Source organism: Papaver somniferum, chromosome 5 (genome assembly GCF_003573695.1).
Source record: "Papaver somniferum cultivar HN1 chromosome 5, ASM357369v1, whole genome shotgun sequence".
NCBI classification, from domain to species: domain Eukaryota; kingdom Viridiplantae; phylum Streptophyta; class Magnoliopsida; order Ranunculales; family Papaveraceae; genus Papaver; species Papaver somniferum.
The window spans coordinates 7,846,500-7,866,300 of record NC_039362.1 but is presented as its reverse complement, the minus strand read 5'-3'; the positions used below and the strand labels follow the sequence as shown (position 1 = coordinate 7,866,300).

At 36.1% G+C, this 19,801-nt stretch overlaps 1 protein-coding gene and 2 long non-coding RNA genes across 4 annotated transcripts; all 3 read left to right on the top strand.

The window, feature by feature from the left end:
- Nucleotides 1-2,425: 2,425 nt before the first annotated feature.
- LOC113277245 lies at nt 2,426-6,088 on the top strand. 2 transcript variants are annotated; one of them, XR_003324808.1, is made up of 5 exons: nt 2,426-2,668; nt 3,485-3,709; nt 3,944-4,029; nt 4,253-5,095; nt 5,900-6,088. It is a non-coding gene; the product is annotated as an uncharacterized LOC113277245 (long non-coding RNA). The 2 variants fall into 2 exon arrangements; XR_003324807.1 differs by lacking the exon at nt 5,900-6,088 and having other exon boundaries at nt 4,253-5,262.
- A 3,049-nt stretch (nt 6,089-9,137) lies between these two features.
- Nucleotides 9,138-9,562, top strand: LOC113277244. Its single transcript, XR_003324806.1, has 3 exons — nt 9,138-9,170; nt 9,299-9,364; nt 9,497-9,562. It is a non-coding gene; the product is annotated as an uncharacterized LOC113277244 (long non-coding RNA).
- A 1,193-nt stretch (nt 9,563-10,755) lies between these two features.
- Nucleotides 10,756-13,881, top strand: LOC113278710. The gene is made up of 5 exons (XM_026527475.1): nt 10,756-11,311; nt 11,406-11,543; nt 12,002-12,458; nt 12,865-13,491; nt 13,748-13,881. Exons 1-5 carry the CDS (start codon nt 10,793-10,795, stop codon nt 13,879-13,881), a joined length of 1,875 nt encoding a protein of 624 aa, XP_026383260.1. The 5' UTR covers nt 10,756-10,792.
- The last annotated feature ends 5,920 nt before the right edge of the window (nt 13,882-19,801 follow it).

Sequence of the window (19,801 nt, the reverse complement as noted above, 5' to 3'; positions counted from 1 at the left end):
GAAGAAAGTTTCATCTTATGTTGATACTTGTGGATCGAATCGCGAACCAGTTAACGACGGCGAAACTCGTGGTAGTTGCAGAGCTAGAGACGATGAAGATGGTGGTGGTGGGTTTGGTTTGATTTTCAATCTCAGATCTCAAATATACTCTCTTTCACTTTGAAATTGTGGTGGTGGCGGCGGTGGTGACGTTCCCGGTTGTGGTAGCGGCTATAAAAATGGAGGTGGTAGTGGGAGAGATGTAAATGGTGTTGGAGTTCGACTGATGTTGTATTGGAAGAAGATGAAATAAGAACGGAAGGTTAAATAAGGAAATTTGGTGAAAAAGAATTTTAATGAAAATTTCAATAATGTCACTAGGGATATTTGTAAAGAGGATTAGGGATATTTGTGAAGGCCCATCAAAAGGAGGGACAATAATTCAATTTCCACTTTAAGTTTTGGATCACTCGTTGTTGGGTAAAAAACACTAGTTAGTACAGAGACGCCTTTTTGGTTTCTCATCTCATTTAATAATAACAGTGATTCTAAACAAACCGAGAAAAGAGACCACGCCAAAACCGCATATCAGTTTTTGTCTCACAATTTTTTTTGGTGTGATCCCGGTGGGCCCCACATAGAACAACACGGAATTCCACTTTTGAGTTTTATTGTCTCTGTCCGTTTTGCCGTGGTTCATTTTCTCGGTTTGTTGAGAATTTTCGTAATAATAAATCCAAAAAATCTATACAGATCGCCAAAAAAAAAAAACACATCTAAACCGCTGCACATAGATCCATCTCAAAACATGGGGATCCCCTGCTGTTTTTCTGGAATGATTTTTTGGGGACCACGGTTTTTTTGTGGGGACCATGATTTTATTTTGGGTAAGACATTAGAAGTAAATCTAGGTCATCCCTTATCTAGATATTTATATTAATACCTAAATTACCCTCCTAATTAATTTTGGGTAATGATTAGTTAGTGTAATGATTAGTGCAATGATTAAGTTAAAGATAATTAGTGACATTAAAAAATCAGATGGTTTTTTTTTTTAAAGAAGTAGAATTAGTGCAATGTTGGTTGAATTGCTCTAAATTTTCAAAAAAAATGTAAATTTTTAGTATAGATTTGGGCTTGTTCGATTACGATATGTGAAGAACAGGTTATCGAACTCATCTGAAAGTGTAGTTCGGTTACTTTTTCCAAACACGCGGGTTACCGAACTCGCACTTTAATGGAGGTTTTTAGTCGTTCGGTTAACAGACATGTTACCGAATTTTGTTTACAGATTTACAGAGTAATGTTCGGTTGGTTCGCAAACTTTAACACAACAGCATATCTAACCGAACTCCACATGTATACAATTAATGAAGACTTCGGTTTGTCAAGATTTTTTTCGCGAACAAACCGAACATAGTAGGACAAGTTCGGTTAAATTGGAACTCTACATAGTAGGAAAAATAACACAGTTCAGTTACATTGGAATTTTTTTTTTCTTTTTGTAATATGGGCAGAGTTCGGTTACTAGATATTTTCAGAATTTTTTGCGAACCAACCGAACAGAGCAGGCAAAGTTCGGTTAAATCATAACTCAACATAATGTGAAAAATAACACAGTTCGGTTACATTGATTATTATTATTTTATTTTTTGTATTATGGATAGAGTCCGGTTACTTACTAGTTTTAGAAATTTTTGCGAACCAACCGAACTCGCAGTTCGGTAACCTAACTTAAAATCCTATTGAACCGCACTGTTCTTCGTGTTCTTCCTTTCAGGAAGTTCCGTTAAGAAACTAGGATTTTTGTGAAACGCGTCCTAAACGAACAAGGCACTGTAACTTCCATATGAACTTGATGATATCTATTCAATTAAAAGTAATGTGGAAGAAGAGAAGAACACGAGAAAAGAATAATTTTCAACCGAATGAGGAATGTCAAGGAAAGAAAGAAGAAGAAGAGAATAATTATTTTTTTTTAAATTAAGCTATATATATATAGAGAGAGGTGGTGATGGTAGGTGGTGGTGGTAATCGGAGGTGGTGGTGGTAATCGGTGATTGGTGGTGGTGATAATCGGAGATGGTGGTGGTAACCGCGATGGTGGGCGGGTGGTGATAATCGGTGGTTGGTGGTGGTGATAATCGAAGGTGGTGGTCGTGGTAATCAGCGGTGGTGGTTATATATATATATGGTTATTATGTTGGTTTTAAATTAATTTAGGTTAAGGATAGGTTAGTCAATTCAACGATTTAGGATATCCCTTATAAATATAGGGAGGTTGGCATAATAAGACCATGGTCCCCAAAAATAAATCATGGTCCCTAAAAAAATCGTTCTTTTTCTAGGGAGGCGGGGCCCACTGGACGCATTCTTTGGTCCGAGTAGCTTTTGAGTAGTTTGTGATGGCGGTCCGTAGAGAAGTACTCGTAAAAGTGGTGAGAGGGTCAAGAGAATAAAATTGAAACCGTGATAAACTTCATCAAAGAAAATCATTCACATTGAATCAATTTTCTGGTGAAGATTCTACTTTTCTTCCTTCTCCAAATCCATCTCAGAATAACCATTCGAATCAAAATCAATCTATCCCACAAAATCAGATTCTACTCTTCTTCCTTCTCCAAATCCAACCCAGTTCTCTCAACCATTTAGAATTCTGCTGCTGCTGCTGTCTCTCTTGTTGTTCCAGGTTAAACATCACTTTCTTTCTCTCAATTAATTGAGACATTGTGCTTTTTTTTATTGCATGCATAAATACCCGTTTCAATTTTTTTTTGCTCAGTTTCTAAGAAAAATTGAGAAAATAACAGTATTAAGGGAGAAAAATTGCAGTAGTTTGTTTGTCAATTTGATTGAGAAATTATTGCTAGGACAACCTATGATCTGCATTGCAGCCAGCAAAAGCAAGGGTTAGGGTTCATTCAAGTGCATACTTCTGTGATGCAAAAGTGTGTCCTGGTTCTTTGCTTGGTACTCTTGTGATTTATCCTTTTGCTTGTTTGTTGCAAGCTTAACGAAATGAATTTGTTGGTCAAGCATAAATAGATGCAATGGAACTGCATTTTTTGTTTTCATTTTTTGGTGGGTAGGGACTAGATAGAAGTAATAAGATACATAACCTCAAAACCTGGGTTTGGTTTGGTTTGAAATGGTCTATGTTTGTGAGAGTAGATAGAAAAGATGAGATAAGAGCTTGATAGGAAGTCCTGGGTTGAAGAGGCTAGGTAAAGAGAGGTATGTAATGTAGTGCTCTTTTCCTTGTCAAGGGTAAGCAAAAAGTGGACATCCATGTTTCACACCTAATATCTAGTTCTCATCTGCTCGGAATATAGAAAAATCTCAGCTGTTGCCGTCCATAGCTGAATATGAATAGGTGCCAGGGTTGATAAGCACACCTTAAAGCTCCATACATGTACATGCCACTCATGGTGCTTAAAAGTAACATTTTACATTCCTAGTTGATATGCTGCTCCTTTTTGTTTAACTCGTTTTCATGCGTACGCAGGATCCTTTTCACACCTGCAGCTGAAGAATTGCAGCATTTTTTTTGGGAATGAGTACCCTGTCCATGTCAACCAATCATGTATTTATGCAAGAAATCTCCTGGAGTTCTGCTCGGATCAAGCACTCCACGTGCTGACTCAGTTCAGATTATCTGAGTGACTAGGAATATGTGCATTCCAGTTATGATATGATGATGCTTGCCTGGGGTACCAAGTCTTTAGTCAGAGTGAGACATCCTATCATTGATTGTTTTTGTTATACCAGTAAGAAGACACTAATTATTTTGCTTTCTTCTTTAGAATTTTGCGTTTTGACAATTTTACTGTTGTTCTATCTTGTGTTCTCTTCATGTATATTTTTTCATGGAGTGATGTTTAGCACTGACAGGGTCCTAGTGTGATATTGAGCCTCTTTGTCTCTCTCATTTTCCTGAGGCTAAATCCCTTTTTTTCTATTGCAGGAAGCTGTATCTGAGAATAATGACGACGGTGCAGATTGGGATGGGTGTCCTTGTTTTACTTGGATTCCATTAGCACCAATGTTCAGGTTGGTTATGGCCTCCCTGATTCGTTTTGTTACTGTTTGTTTGTTTGTTTTTCCTCAAACTTCTACGACGCAATATATACGTTGGTTACATGCAAATGTTACCTCATAAGTAACTAAGGCAGAGTCAACAATAATATTAGTTATTTTTGTTCCCGTCTAAATCTTTTCTGTCTACCATGAATTCCTTCTTACTGTATTTCTCAATTTTTGTAATCTGTATCAGGTTGATGCCAAGAAAACTATTGTTCCTGAGGTCTTTGCATGAGTTGCTCCTGTATGTGCTGCTGTAGCAGGTATAATAACTGTCCATAATCTTTTCAGTGCTCTTCAGGTAGTCCACTTCATTTACTCATCTTTGGAAAGTACCTTGGAACCCTTGGTGAGTATGTTCTACCCCTGTCTACTTATTCTGGAAGGTTAATTAGCTGAATGTTTGCAAAATGAGTCAGTAAGTTCTGTTTCCCAGACCCCAAAGATACATTTTCTTAGAAGCTCAGTATAGAACATTTCGATAAATAGTCAAATCCTTTCCAATATAAGGATAATCATGTAAAGGTTTTGCTATAAACACAACACGTAGAATCACAAGTGCCAATATAAGGAGCTGCACTAGCGTACGATTGTCCAATTCGTAGGTTTATGGGAACTTTTATCGCTGATGCACCTAGTTCTGTTTAACTAAATTGACTTCTCAATTATTGTGTTCCTAAGATATTTACCAATTAAATCTAGATTGATATCTTAAATTTGTTGAGGTGTCAAGCTATGAAGCTATGAACATCCACAATTACCAGCATACCTTGAAATTATGAATATAAATAGTCCTGAAGTTGCAGGTTTGTTTGTCTTGGGTATATTTAGTTATCCTTTGCGAAACTAGTAAGTTCCCTTCTAAACAAGTATCCACTATGGGACAAGTAAATATATATTGTTATCGACAAGTTTTGGTTTCAGGTACAGGATAATTAAATCTGAAAAATGCTTCAACTAACCTTCAGCTGAGGGAGAGATTGTTTTACATACTGATGCACTGTTCCCACTTAACCAGCTCTCACTGCATGGCCTGGTGAGGCATCACATCCCTATTTTTACTCGTTTATGTAGCTGCGTGCAAAAATAAACTAGGAATAAGACAAATAAAAATAAATAAAGTATAGTATTTGCATGCTTAATTATTTTCTGATATATTAAGTTTTGCGTGTAAATACAATTTAAAGAATGTCATCAAAATAATAATTCTCATCCCAAAAATCTGATGTGACTTATATTCTTTGAATAATACTCTCTTCTTTCTTAGTTACAGTTTAAACTTTTACCTGTGTTGACTGATGAACATCCCCATAACATATATATACTATCGGAACCTTTCTTAGTTGTGTGTTTATTTGTTGTTTCTTTAAAGATGAATACTTTGTAGAGTGTTTTTTAGTTCCTAGAATTTCAGCAGGCTGAGATTTGGTCTGCCAAGAGTAGGGTCCAGTGAGCTGTGGGTGTTCGTACCTAATAAATGGTGAAGAGAGAGTCAACTGAACACTTAGGAAGTTAAACGAAAATCTAGGTAGTGGAATGTAATTAGCTTGATGTTTGTAGTTAATAAGTTTTTTTCTTGTGGGTGATACAGCTGATCCCTTCACAATGGTTTTATAGTGAAAGATAATTGTTTCGGCTTCATCAGAAAGATAGTTCATAAAAAAACAACCTTCTTTGGGGTCAAAAGTTTCCTGCAATTTTGTTGCCTGGCCGTCTATTTCATTCTGCTAAAAAGTTTCCTCCCTCCATATTATTTGGTTTCTGTGATCTTATTGCCTGGCCATCTATTTATTGCTAAAAAATTTCCTCCATATGATTTTGATTCTTTTCCTGGATGAAGGATTGAGAGCATCTGAGTTTGTGAAGCCGATGCATGACAGCCACAATAAACAGCCTGACTCTTTGCTCATTGTTAAACCTAATTACCTAACAAACTCATCCAGTTTGGAGGGGATTCTAAGCAGAACTACTAATTTTAACCTCTGGAGTTGCTTCCTTCATTTTGAGCTCGTGTGGCAACCTAATGACATCTGCATTTGAACTTCTATTCTACTTGTTTTGTTTCTCAATGTGGTTGTTTCTGTGTTAGTGTGCTGCCAAATTCTTTATTCTTGAGTTATCCTTATTATTAATTTCATACCTATATGAACTTCTTTCCTATACCCCTACATCGGGTCTTTATAACCATGTCTACCTATTTATTATTTAACTTTCAAAAACCCATTCAAGGTAGCCCATATAACTGCATTTGGTTTTGTCGACACACTTGTAATTTACCTAAATCTCTAATTTCCCTGCTCGACTACAGAGATCGATCATGCATCCATAATGCTCAATTCTAATTCCCCTGTTGACTCTGTTTCATTCTCTTTAGCCAATTAATACCAGTGTTTATTTAGACATAGAGTCCATAGCTTTTCAACTTAGGTGAAATGTACAAAAGTGGTGTTTCTACTGTTTAGCCAAGAACAGGGCATTTGGTCTAGTGGTATCTCGCTTACTCTCGCTTAGGGTGCGAGAGGTCCCGAGTTCAATTCTCGAAATGCCCCATGGATGGCCCTTATAGCTCAGGGTATATTAATTAAACTAGTGTGTAACCGGTGCTACGCACCGGGGCGTCGATGTGTGGCGGGCTTTGCCCCGCCCCATAGCCAAATGCTTTTGGAACATTTAAAATATTTCTTGATTAGTATATTATTTTTTAACTAATAAATTAAGTTTGATACTCTCGGATATTCAATATTATTGTGGAGATATCTAATTTATTATGTAATATAATATAATAATCAAAATAAATATTCTCATTATAACACTTGTGTACTAAGAAATAGCAAATCTTCTCATTCATAGTAAAACTATGAAAGAACAAAGCAAATCAAAAATGCTAATTTTACCGTAAAACTTGAGTTTTAAATCACGGTCACACAAAAATCATTATAAATTGTAAAATTACGGTTTTCTATCTTGTTATGCAATTGAATATGATTTATAAGATTTTACGGTTGTCTACATCATTTTTCCCACTAACAAATACTATGTAAAAGTACATTTGTGCAAGAAAATAAGAAATAGATATTTATTGTCGAATGCCCAACTAAAACAATTAAAACAACATATAATCATTAGTTTGTTCTGTATGTTTAAAAAAAATGAATCCAACATCAAAGATATTTTAACAAATAAGCAACCAACTAAAACCTGAATAACTTAAACATGATTTCAAATAATAAAATTAGCAGATGATTCATTTGGCCTTTTATTATTATTTCTCGGAACTTAGCATTTTGTTCAACCTCTTTTTCTAGGGGCATGTGGAGCCATTTATTCAGTATCTCTAAGTGCACTTCTTTTACACTCCATTTTGGATAGCCCCACCTTTAAGTTTCTCAAAAGCTTTCCATAGACCTAAAATAACTCGAAATTATCTGATTAATTTGTTATGTTGCATTCAAAAATCAATAGATTAATTACGAATGTCTCGTTCACAAATTAAACACTTTCGTAGCTCTATCCAAGCCATTCATATGTGGAGTAAATTGTGTAATCAATGGGCGTAAGTTCCACGACGCTAAAAAAAATGAAAAACCGTTAAATGGGTGAATGACTTTGTTAAATATATGTTTACTCACAAATTATTCCTTGATTTCGTGCATTATGAGGTGATAGTTGGGTACCCGTATATAATAAGTAAATACTTAAACCTTAATCTCATTGAGTTAATTAATGGGCACCATGAATTTTAAAATGAAATCGTACATGGTATAGCCAATCACATATCATATACCCGCATCATTATATTGGAAAACATGTGCCACTTGAAAAATATCTAAGAGTAAGAGGAAGATGTTCTCTGTTATGTGCAAATCATCACAGAAACAAATTCTCCTTTAAAGGAATCGATGATTTATAGGGTATGGTTTTGTGAGACATTTTAACCAAGAACAATCGATAAAACATTAACTTGAACCCTATTTTTTTTTATAAACTTCGCAACTCATTATATGTCGGTTGAAAAATCATTGAATGTGAGATTTTTCCAATTCTCCGACGTGCTACGTTGTTGGGTCAGATTTTTGGATAACGGAATCGTGTCTGTTTTTTTTCTCGCCTTTTGGCTAGGCCAAAGACGAACACAGGCCCCTACCCAAATCCATCCGGTAGGACTGGCCCTACTCCCAGACCCAACCCCACCAAGCTGCTCTATACAACTAAATTAAATAAAACCTTTACAGTGTGGGATTGAACCCCTGACTCCTCCTTACTGGAGTTGATGGACTATCACTGAGTTATGCTTGGACCCGAATCACGTATGTTTAAATGATGTATCGATCGCAACTCCTTCATAGGCTCCTCCACAAAAAAATTCAGACCTCCCTCGTATTCGTGCATTTCCAAGGTTTGTTTAGAAAGTGGTTATTATGCAAGGTATATTTCATGGCTTGAGCAATGGGTTTGGTGCTAATTTATTATCAGAACATAGACCCCGCATTCCAAACTTTAAATTGCACGGGGAAGATTTTTGAAACCTGCAATTCAGCTTCCAATGTATTTTTAACAGTAAATGAGATATTAATTGAATCTAATAAAAAAAATACAGTCCCGAGGCCATATTACCGTTCAAGAAAGTGGTTTTGTGTACGGGAAATTAGGCTCAGGCCCAACCCATGGATAACCCATAATATGAGGCCCCTAGGTAAAAGAGTTTTATTAGTAGGCCCTGAATTAAAAAATAAATTTAATAAAAGCGAAAAGACTAAATTAGCCTCAAGTATATAAGAGGCGTCACCTACCTTTCTCTCGTTCAGACGCCATTATTTCATTTCCAAGGAGAGAGAAAACAAATCTCACTCACCTGAAACAGAAAGAAATCTAGAAAAAAAACCCAAAAAATCAAGAAATCTTCCTGAAATCTGTTCCAAAACAAAGATCGAGATCAAAAACTATTCATCATTTGCTAACCCCTAAATCAGAGAAACAGATCGAAAAAGTTTCAGATTCAAAAACCAAAAAAAGTCAAAAGAAACAGTTTCAGATTCAATTTCAGATTCAAAACCTAAATCGCCGTTGTTACTGATTCCTGTTGATGAAATACTCCGACGATTAATCACTAGGTAAGTTTTGATTTGAAGCTGTTAGTTTTGATTCCTGTTGTTACTGATTCGTGGGTCGAAAATTTCTGAACTAGGGTTTGTAATGAGATTACAACAAACATAACTCATTCTGACTGATAATTTTACAGATCGGAGAAGGAGAACAATCGTTTGTGCATAAAATCCATGAAATAACTGATTAAATAGAAACAAAGGTAAGTCATGGATGTGATATAACTGATTGATTTAGTGGATTTCATTTCTGAGATGTTACTGTTTGAAAACCCTAGAAACTCTAAGTTGAATTGCAATCAACTAACTTGATTTTATTACTACATCAACTGCAGATTCAGAATCAAATTTCTTTTGGAATAAAAATGGTGAAAGGAAAAATGAACCCCCCTAGAAAAGATGATACAATTACAGGTACTAAGTTGTGAAAACTATTGTTGTCATGGTCTCATGTTTATTTCTCATATAATGCTTGTGAATATGTAATTACACAGACAAGGACATGTGTAGTTACACACTCAAAATGTAACCACTGACTGTGTTGTGGTTTGTATATTGATTGTGTAACTTATAGTTACACATACCAAGTGAGCCTGTCACCACTGACTTGCCTAGGGATGTGTAACTAGTAGTTGCACATAAAAAATTGGTTGTGTTTAGGATGTGTAACTTGTAGTTACACATAGAAAATTGGTTGTGTAAATTAAAGTTACTCATTAATATGCATGTGTAAGTTAAAGTTACACCTTGTAGAATGTCTAGGATTGAGTGTGTAACTTGTAGTTAAAATCTACTAACTGAAGAAATTTAAAAGTTTCTAATGTAAGTGATGCTTTTGAATGTATAACTACGCAAACAAGGGCCTGTGTAACTTTAAGTTACACATTCAAAATCTCACCACTATGTTGTGGTTTGTATATTGAGTGTGTAACTTGTAGTTACACATACAAATGAGCCTTGCAGAAGTGGCTGTGTAACTTGTAGTTACACATCTTAACTGTGAGTTACACATTCAAGATGTTACCAATGACTTGCAAAGTGGCTGTGTAACTATAAGATACACATTGAAAATCTAATCACTGACTTGCCAATTGACTGTGTAACTACAAGTTACACATGCATAATAACATAACTGATTTGGCAATTGCCTAGATAACTAAAAGTTACACATGCAAAAATATAACCTATGACTGTATTGTGTTTGTAAATTATAGTTGGACATAAAAAAATGACCCCTTTAAACCTTCATATGCATGTAAGTTAAGGTTACACAACACAGAATAGAATGATTCAGTTTGTGTACTTGGCAAATACACATAGTTTGTAACATGATTTTCATTTTGTAGTTAAAAACGAGTGTATTTGATAAGTACACAACATACTGACTCATGCTATTTTTGTGTGTGATGTGTACAGGAAACCTAAGGCAGTCGTTGAATGCAGTAAAGGATTTAGTAAAGGTGATAAAGCCTATAGGACTGACTGATAGGGCTCATAGATATCTTAGGAGAGCTGCTTACGGAGAACTCGTAATGATGTATTACGATGACTATGATACAACTGTACCAACTACAACAAGACAGATAACTACCAACAAACACGGCGTCTTGAAGCTCTTGAACTGCTTTGACATGGATTGTGAGACACCATGTTCATTCAAGTTTGCTGATGATAAGATTATAGAGTCTACACCGGCAAAGCTGGCTGGTATATTTTGCATGCAGAGGATTGGAAGCAGAAAGGGTCAGAAGCTGTTAAAGTACTATTGTCCTAGTGATTTGACTGACAATGTTTTATACAGCAAATACTTCACCGATATCAAATCTACAAAGCATCAGACGACGGTGACTAAGACAAACATTTTAGAGAAGATAAAACAACTTATGGCAAAAAGGAGAAAAAGTGGGAAAAGAAAGAAAGTTGATGAAAAGGATCTAGTTTGCCTGATAGGTCTTTATCTTTGCTGTGTATTGTTTTTTGGCGACAAAAATGCCAATGGAGTGAACGCGAAATATCTTAGTATCGTTGAAACTTATGATACGGTGCTCAAGGTGTCGTGGCCTGATTTAATACACGAGCACTTGTTTGAAGAGATTCATACTAATCTTAGTTGTTTGTCAAATGTGAAGGCTTGTGTGCAATACCTACTGGTAAAAAGCTTGTGTGTAATTTCTATTCCAGCAGTTTTAGTGTTACGTGATGGATATTTTTTTCAATCGACTAATTAAAATTTATATGTTGCAGTTATTGTTTGCTGAACACACGCCAGCAGGATTAATCCCGAAAGTTGAGAACCACGAGGAAGATATCCCGAGGGTTGGGAGATGGGATATATACCAGATTTCTGATTACATTTGGAAAACAGACATGACACAGTTTTCGGTAAGTGTTATATGTCAGTTGGTTTAGGTTTTGTAAATTTATGGTAATGTAATTTAGATAAAACTTTGATGTAATCAAAATTGTCATGTGTAGCTATAAGTTACACATTTAAATGTGCTTGTGTAATTTATAGTTACACATGCAAAAGATAACACAAGTGAATGCAACTATAGGTTATGTAACATATATATCCTGTTTGTATATATATCCTGTGCTTATGTAACTATAGGTTACACATTTTATATGTATATCCACTTTACATTAGATATATGTGTAACCTTTAGTTACACATATCCACTTTACATTAGATATATCTAATGTGCTTATGTAACTATAGGTTACACATATAAAATGTGCTTATGTAACTTTAAGTTACACATACAACCGAAAAATGTATATTTAGAATGTTCAACTGTTTTTTGCAATCTCTTTTTAACCTCTCCATCTGTTAATTGCAGCCAACTCCTAGCTTTGTGGCTGAGTTTTCACAGCTTGAGAAGCAGCTGGGTATATCAACCGTGGTACCCAGCAAGGACGACCTGCAAAGTTGGCTGAAAGCGCAAACTATTGAGAATAGCCATCTGAAAGAGCAACTGCAAGAAAAGCAAGCAATGCTTAAAGCAGTGTATGCAATTGCAAGAGAAGGGATATCAGAAGGGGACCTTTCAGGAACAGCGGAATTCAAGGTTCACAAATTTAGTTGCCAAATTATGCAAGCAATGGGTATTGATCCTTACAAAGTGACCCAGGAAGAGTTTATGCAACATGAAGATGATGTACATGGAGGTACTGAGCATGGAGCTACTGAGCATGAAGAAGAAGAGTTACAATTAGTTGAGACAGAGCAACAAGGAGATGGAAGTACTGAGCAAGAGAAAGAGAAAGATGACGCGGAAACTTCCTTCCATGAAGAATGTAAGTAGTTGTTCATTTTTAATATGCTTCTTTAACTTGATAGAGGTACCCAATTAGTTGACACTAAGGTCTTTGAACCTTTTTAATTTCATATTTTACTTGTTCATTTTTAACTTGCTTGTTTAACTTGATTAGACTTAATAAATGTTGAGTAAACTGATCATATGGATGTGTAATCCCTAGTTACACATGCCACATGCATGTGTAACTTCTGGTTACACTAGTTAGATGCATGTGTAACTCCATGTTACACTAGGTATCCATGCCATATTCATGTGTAACATGAAGTTACACATATTAGTTATCCAAGCCAGTCGATTACACATGATATATTCTTCTTGAAATTTTATTAAAAAAATTTAACATCATCATCATCATCCTAATTCTCGTTTCAATACTTGTGCAGTTCCATGTATGAGCCTTGCAGCTGGAAATACGCCAACAATTCTGCAAGCTCAAACTGCTGCAGAGGGGCACAAAAGACCACTCAGGACATATAGTTCGAGTATGAAGAGTGTGACAACTTGCAAGACTCCACCAAAGAAAAGGCCTGTCGCAAAGCAAAAGCCCACTCCTACAAATAATGTTGATGAGGAGCAGAAGAAAGATGTTGAAGAGACACCTGTTACGGATGAGGCACAGAAGAAAGCTGCAGATGGTGGAGTTGTGGATGGGGCAGGTGATGATGTAGCTGCAAAAGCCGTAGGTGATGATGTTACTGCAAAAGTCAATGAGGATACACCTGCAACTGTTGGTGACGGTTTGGTTATGACTGCTCCAACTCAGCCAACTCCTGGAACTTTTGATGACAGTTCTGCTTCAACACAGTTTGAGGACTCCATGGTGATAACTGCTACAACACCGCAAACACAGCCTGACAATGCTCAGACCTACAGGTTGGTGCAACTAGGAGCTAACCCCGATGATATGACGAATGTTGAAGTGAGTGAAATGATAGATGAGATCGTCAGCAACATTAACAAAACTGAACATGGACCCGCAGTGACGGAGAATGCAGAACCTACCTCAACTGGTAACCACTCTTCCGTTCTATGTTTTGTTTGTAATGGAAGTGTAACTTCAAGTTACACATTGTAAAAGGCATGTGTAGCTTGAGGTTACATACAGTGTGTTTTGTTTGTAATGGAAGTGTAACTTCAAGTTACACATTGTAAAAGGCATGTGTAGCTTGAGGTTACATACAGTACATTATTATTTTGGCTTGTGTAACTTTAAGTTACATACATGTGCTAATTTTACTGAGATTCTGCCTATATTTGTTTGCGCAGCTACAACGCAGGAAAACGTTTTTAGCCTTGGATTAGAAAAAACTCCAAAACCTGCAGGAGAGTTACTGAAGGAAGCTGAATACAATAAGAGAAAGGCAACCATCATTCATACAACAACGTGTGCTGAGGAATAGAAAAATCCCAACACAAGATCTGAAACAATATCAAAGAAATTCAAAGAGGATTAAGAAGACAGCTAATGAAGAAGAAATGGCCGCAGTTCCAGAAGTAGAAGAAGATAGAATGGCTGAGGTTGCTGAAGAAGATGATGGAACAATGAGAAACGATGTGAAAGGTTCAGAAGTTATCGAAAGGCTGGAAGGCGAGAAAAAGAATAAAGTGCTTGAATATTTCAATACTCATCCGAAAACGTAAGTAGCTTGACTCCAAGTAGGCTTGATTCTGTTATTGATTGTTGTATTTTACTACTTGATTCTGTTATCTTGATTGATAATAGTTTACTTCTTTGTAATGCAGAGACATTACTTGGATGGAACGCAAAGAAGATGGTAGCGAGCTGTTTGATATATCTGGAGAACTAATGATACAGCTTACAAAGAAAGAATCCTTCTTGGAGTCAGAATTCATCGACTTCTACATTAGCAGATTGAGGACGAAGATGAACTCTAACAGCAAGTATGACAAGGCGATATTCCTGTCGCCAAAAGCATACGTAAGTACTTCGATATATTTAAAATCTTATTGCATTTATAATGTGTAGTATATGTTGTAAGATTATGATAACATACTCAAGATTTTTTTCCAGTGTAAAACCCAAGGCCCTATGTGTAACTTCTGTTTACATAATCACTTGTTCATTTGTAACTTTTGATTAAAAATGTGAGTTTGACATTCCAAATGGTTTTTGCAGATCTCTTACTTGAAGGATTACGAAGAATTCAAGAAATTTTGGATTCCGAAGCTTGCGAAGGAGTATGTCAAGTACAAGAACGATGCAGTCAGACTTTTCGCCCCAATGTGCAACAACAACACACACTACAACTGCTGGAGTATGACTTGAGGAGCTCTAATCCTTGGTCCTACATGAACTCGTCAAACGTTAAGGAACTCAAGGGTGAACACCTTCTTCAAGCCAAGAAATATGCATTTGCAATTACTACAGAACTGAGACTCCGCTGTCCTTTTGCTCTTGGGATGAATGAAAATGCCAAGAATCTCAATGCGCCCCCACAAGGTACAATTCCTGACTGTCTTCCATGTGTATGCAATTACATGAAGATCAGGATGAAGAATAAACCACTTGACAAAAAATTAACCTCAACTATGATGCTATGGTGGACTGACAAGCTGAACCGCATGAGAGGAAGCATGCTATACAAGATTCTTTCGGATCCATCTAGAGATGTGTAAAGCAGTCATTAGGATTAGAAAAAATTCTATACTCGCAAATATGTTGTTAGCCACAAACAGATGTTAGACTTGGAAAATATGTTGTTAGAAACTTTTAAATTTCGTCAGTTAGTAGATTTTAGCAGTTCTTAGTTTTGCAAAATATTTTTGGGTTGAAATTCTTTGAATTAAAAACTTTTATCTTGTTAGAACTACTACTGCTGTGTGTACAGGTTTCAGAAAGTATGCAACAGGTTAAGTAACTACACATCTTAATTTGATGCAGAAAGTGTAACCTGAGTTTACATATACATTTATCATGTGTAAGCTAATGTTACACATCCATATATTTGAGTGTAAACTGAAGTTACACAAGCCATTGATCGGATTGCCCAATAAATCAAAATAAAGTTACACCAGCATTTATCATGTGTAAGCTAATGTTACACATGCATTCACAGCAGTGTAACTTCCGGTTACACATCCATATATTTGAGTGTAAACAAAAGTTACAGAAAGCATTTGACCACTGATCAGACGTATACAATAAATCAAAAATAGAATAAAATGCATTTCAACTGTGAACTGACAAAATATAAAATCTGAATGAATCATCCTTACACATAATCAACGTTGAAGAAAAATAAAAACGTTTGGTCCATGAAAACCAACATGAAGAAAACTAAAAAAACAAATAATCAAAGATAAATAACAATCAAATCATTAGTTGCAGAAATGAATTTTGTTAGGCTCAAGCTAGTGGGGTGTGAACTTCCGAGGATTCCTGCAACCTGCCTTGTTGTGACCTGTTTCCTTGCAGTTGCTGCAATGAACTTTCCTCTTCACCTTCTTCTCGTGTTTACTTATAATCCTTTTCCCTGGTGGTCTACCTGGTGCTTCTTCACGGTAGGTGGGTTGACGGTGTCGTCTGGATGATATTCAACAGGCCTGTTGTAGTTGGGAATCGGCTGGATGGCATGCATATAAGTCTTCCTAAAATAGTCGCTTGTAAAATACGGTGAAATGAAATCAATAGCCTCACGTTTAATCTTGCGTATGGCTGCAAGAGCATGAGCACAAGGAAAACCATATACGCGCCACCTGGAAGAAAACAAAAAACAAATCAAAAATCAGTTAGTTGCACATACAAATCATAAAACACTCAAAATTAGCTAGCTACAGGTGCATGTACAGGATGTGTATCTTTAAGTTACACTTGCAAAATAAATTTGTAACTATTATTAACACATGCATATATCTAATGTAAAGTGGATATACACATTCTTAAAAAAAAGAACATACAAAGAGAAGAAAAAAGCATAAGAAACCAAACCTTTGACAGGTGCAAGTCTCGTGTTCGAGGTCCACCATGTGAGACCTTTCACTAATAACTTCAAACACGGTAGGACTAGCAACCAATACTTCCCAAGCCAAACCTTCATCTTGAAGAGCCACAAGCTTTTCTTCATACTCAGGGGTTAATGGAGTCATCATATTAGCACCAATTTCACGACGCTCCGCCATCAAACACATTATTTTCCTCCTAATCTGAAAAGGAGAAAAAAACTCATCAATGCATAAAGTGACAAAACATGAAATAAAAAGACAACAAAACAACAAAACACACACACACACTCAATTAACCTGATCAAGAAGAGCAGATGCAGGCATCTTCTTGTGAACCAGAACCCAGCTATTGACTGATTCTGCTAGAGTACTAGATGTTCGTCCATACCGACAACCTTTGAAATAGGCATTCGCATATGCTTCAGGTGGGATTGTCTCGATGTAATCAGCCACCCAATCGCAGTTCAAATCTCTAATCTTCTGTATGGCTTTCGCATGGTTTTCAGGTGAGAGTGCGTATGTCGCCTCTCGGAAATGGTCCATCACAAGTGAGTACCTAGGATCTGTTGCAGTGATGGGTATATTCTTCGTCAAATGATAGTAGCAGAAGCTGTGGAACCCATCTGGATAAACAAGTGGAACACCTTGCAAGAGTCCTTCATGGCGATCCGAAAGGAAGGTGATTGGCCTCCCATCACCAACAACTTCTTTCAAATTCCTTAAAAACCACTCCCAGTTGTCGATCGTCTCAGAATCGACTAGTGCAAAAGCAAGGGGGAAAAATCCTACAAAAAAATTGTGCAGAATCGAAAGAATAATAAGTTTCACACATGCTAAAACAAATATGTAACTTAAGGTTACACATGCTAAAACAAATATGTAACTTAAGGTTACAGATGCTGTTTTCTTAGTTACACACTGAGTAAAGTAATGTGTAACTGAGAGTTACACATGTGTAACTGTTAGTTATTTGTCAACTGAAGTTGTTCATAAAAAAAAAACACATAGAAAAACATACCTTTACCACCATTGATCCCAGTAGCTGCCATCAAGCAACCTTTGAATGTACCAGTAGGAAAGTAGTATCCAAGTATACCATTGGACGACAAAACCGGTACCCTTTGATGCATGCAGCAAATGCGATGAAAATCCGCTGGAACTGTTTATTTTCACGTTCAAACTTTATCACACTACCAGGGTTGGTTTCCCTTATAGCATCAATATACCATACCAAGTGCGAGTAGGACTTGACATCGTCGCCATAAATCGTATCATAAACCTTTTCCCTAGCATTATATGCCTGGTAGTACTCCATGTTGATCCCATAGTTGGTCTGGAAATCAGCAGCAATTTGCTTGGGCTTCTTGTGAGGATTTTTGCGAACTTCTTCCTCAATCAAACTAGACGAGAAGCTGGTGGAGTAAGTTTGGTTCAAGTTGCGTCCACCAGCACCACAAATGTGCTCAGGGTTATAAGACCTGACCTGAAGAGATTCATACAAAATATAAACAATTCAACCAAAACACAATATGGTGCCAAAAACATCATGTGTAAACCAAAGTTACACATACTGTAACAAAACATAACATATGCTAAGCATTAGATGACAGAACACGGAAAACCTACCTGAAACATTTCGTTCCTTTCATCGATAGAAGCTGCATGGAATTTCCAGCCGCATTTTTCATCTGCACACTTAGCCGTGAACCTAGAACGCTCATTGTGAGTTACAATCATTTGGAAACCAGTGCGAAGACGATACTTGGTAAAAGCAACCCTGACTTGCTTAACTCCTTCAACAAACACATGGCCAATATCACCAAGAACCTTGGGCCAACCATCCGATAACAAAGGTTTCGCTGGCTTACTTTTATCTTCCAAATACATTGCAACAGTAAGATTGTTTGTGGACGAAGACGTACTACTAGACCCATTAGAAATAGAAGAATCTGCCCTAGAGCTAGAGGAAGAGGCCACACGAGGAACATTTTGCAAGAAAATATCAACACTGGTCTTCTGTTTACTATTTGTGATAGATATAAGAGCTTGCAAAGAAAAATCACAGTCAAGCGGAAAATCTTTCCCACTTTCTCGAAAGAAGAAAGTAATACCAAGTGGAGTAACTGCTTCCATTCCTTGCAAACTTGTTCCTTAAACTCATCAAGTTTGATATCAGTATTAACACGCAGGGTAATGAAATCAGAAAAGTAGCGAACAACAGCAATGCAACTAACAGCAGCGCAACTAACAACAGCCATGACAACCTGAAAATATCAAATACACAATAAGAATATCAAAATTTGAAAACGAACGCAATTCACTCGGGGGCGTTGCCCCCTCGTGAGAAGTATATTCTATGCGGCAAGCTAAATATAAGTAAAAGATACAGATGATACAATTGTTTACAAATAAAACATGTTACAGGACATATATATGTAACTTCAACTTACACATTCTTAAAATACAACAGGATATATATGTGTAAACTAAAATTACACATGTTGTAACTAAAAAAACATATGCATCTTCCTCACACATGCTTCAAAATACAAAGAGGATATATATGTGTAAAATAAATTTACACATGCTGCAACTAAAAAACATCTGCATCTTCTTTAAGCATGCTTAAAATACAACATGATATATATGTGTAACCTCAAGTTACACATACTGTAACAAAAAAAACAGCATGTATACAAGTCAATTTGAAGTTGTTTTTTTGAAACAAAATTGTTTCTTCATACTTCTCTCAGTGTCAACAAAAAGTAAAACAACAAATTAACAGATCGCACATGAAAGAACAACAAAATAATTCAAAAAAAAATTGAAAACAGATCTGAAATCAAAAACAACATAAAATTCTTACCTAGATTTGTTGTTTTCTTTCTTCTGAAACAATGTTTATTTTGTTCCTCTTCTCAGTATCAAACAAACATGTGTAAGCATCAACAAAAACATGTGTAAGTATCAAAAGTGACAAAAATAGATCGAAACGGTAAAATCAAAATCAATTGAATTTGAAAACTAAATCGAAATCACAATTCGTACCTATTTTGATTTATGTATTCCCAACTGTCTTCTTCCTCTTCTCAGACTCAACAAATTCGAAACAGAACAAAAATAGTAATCAGTAGAAGATCGAGATTCAAAAAATCGATGAGAAAACTAGTGAATCAAGCAACAGAAAAGCTAAAATCGAACAAACCTATTTGCTGTTCATCAATGCAGCTTCACTATCTCGTCAGATCTGAAAAACAGACGAATACACCTCAACGAATTGAGAGAAAATTCGTTTTCTTCTTCTTCTCGTTTATGTTGTTCTTCTTCTCGTTTTCTTCCTATCAAATTAACGAAAAT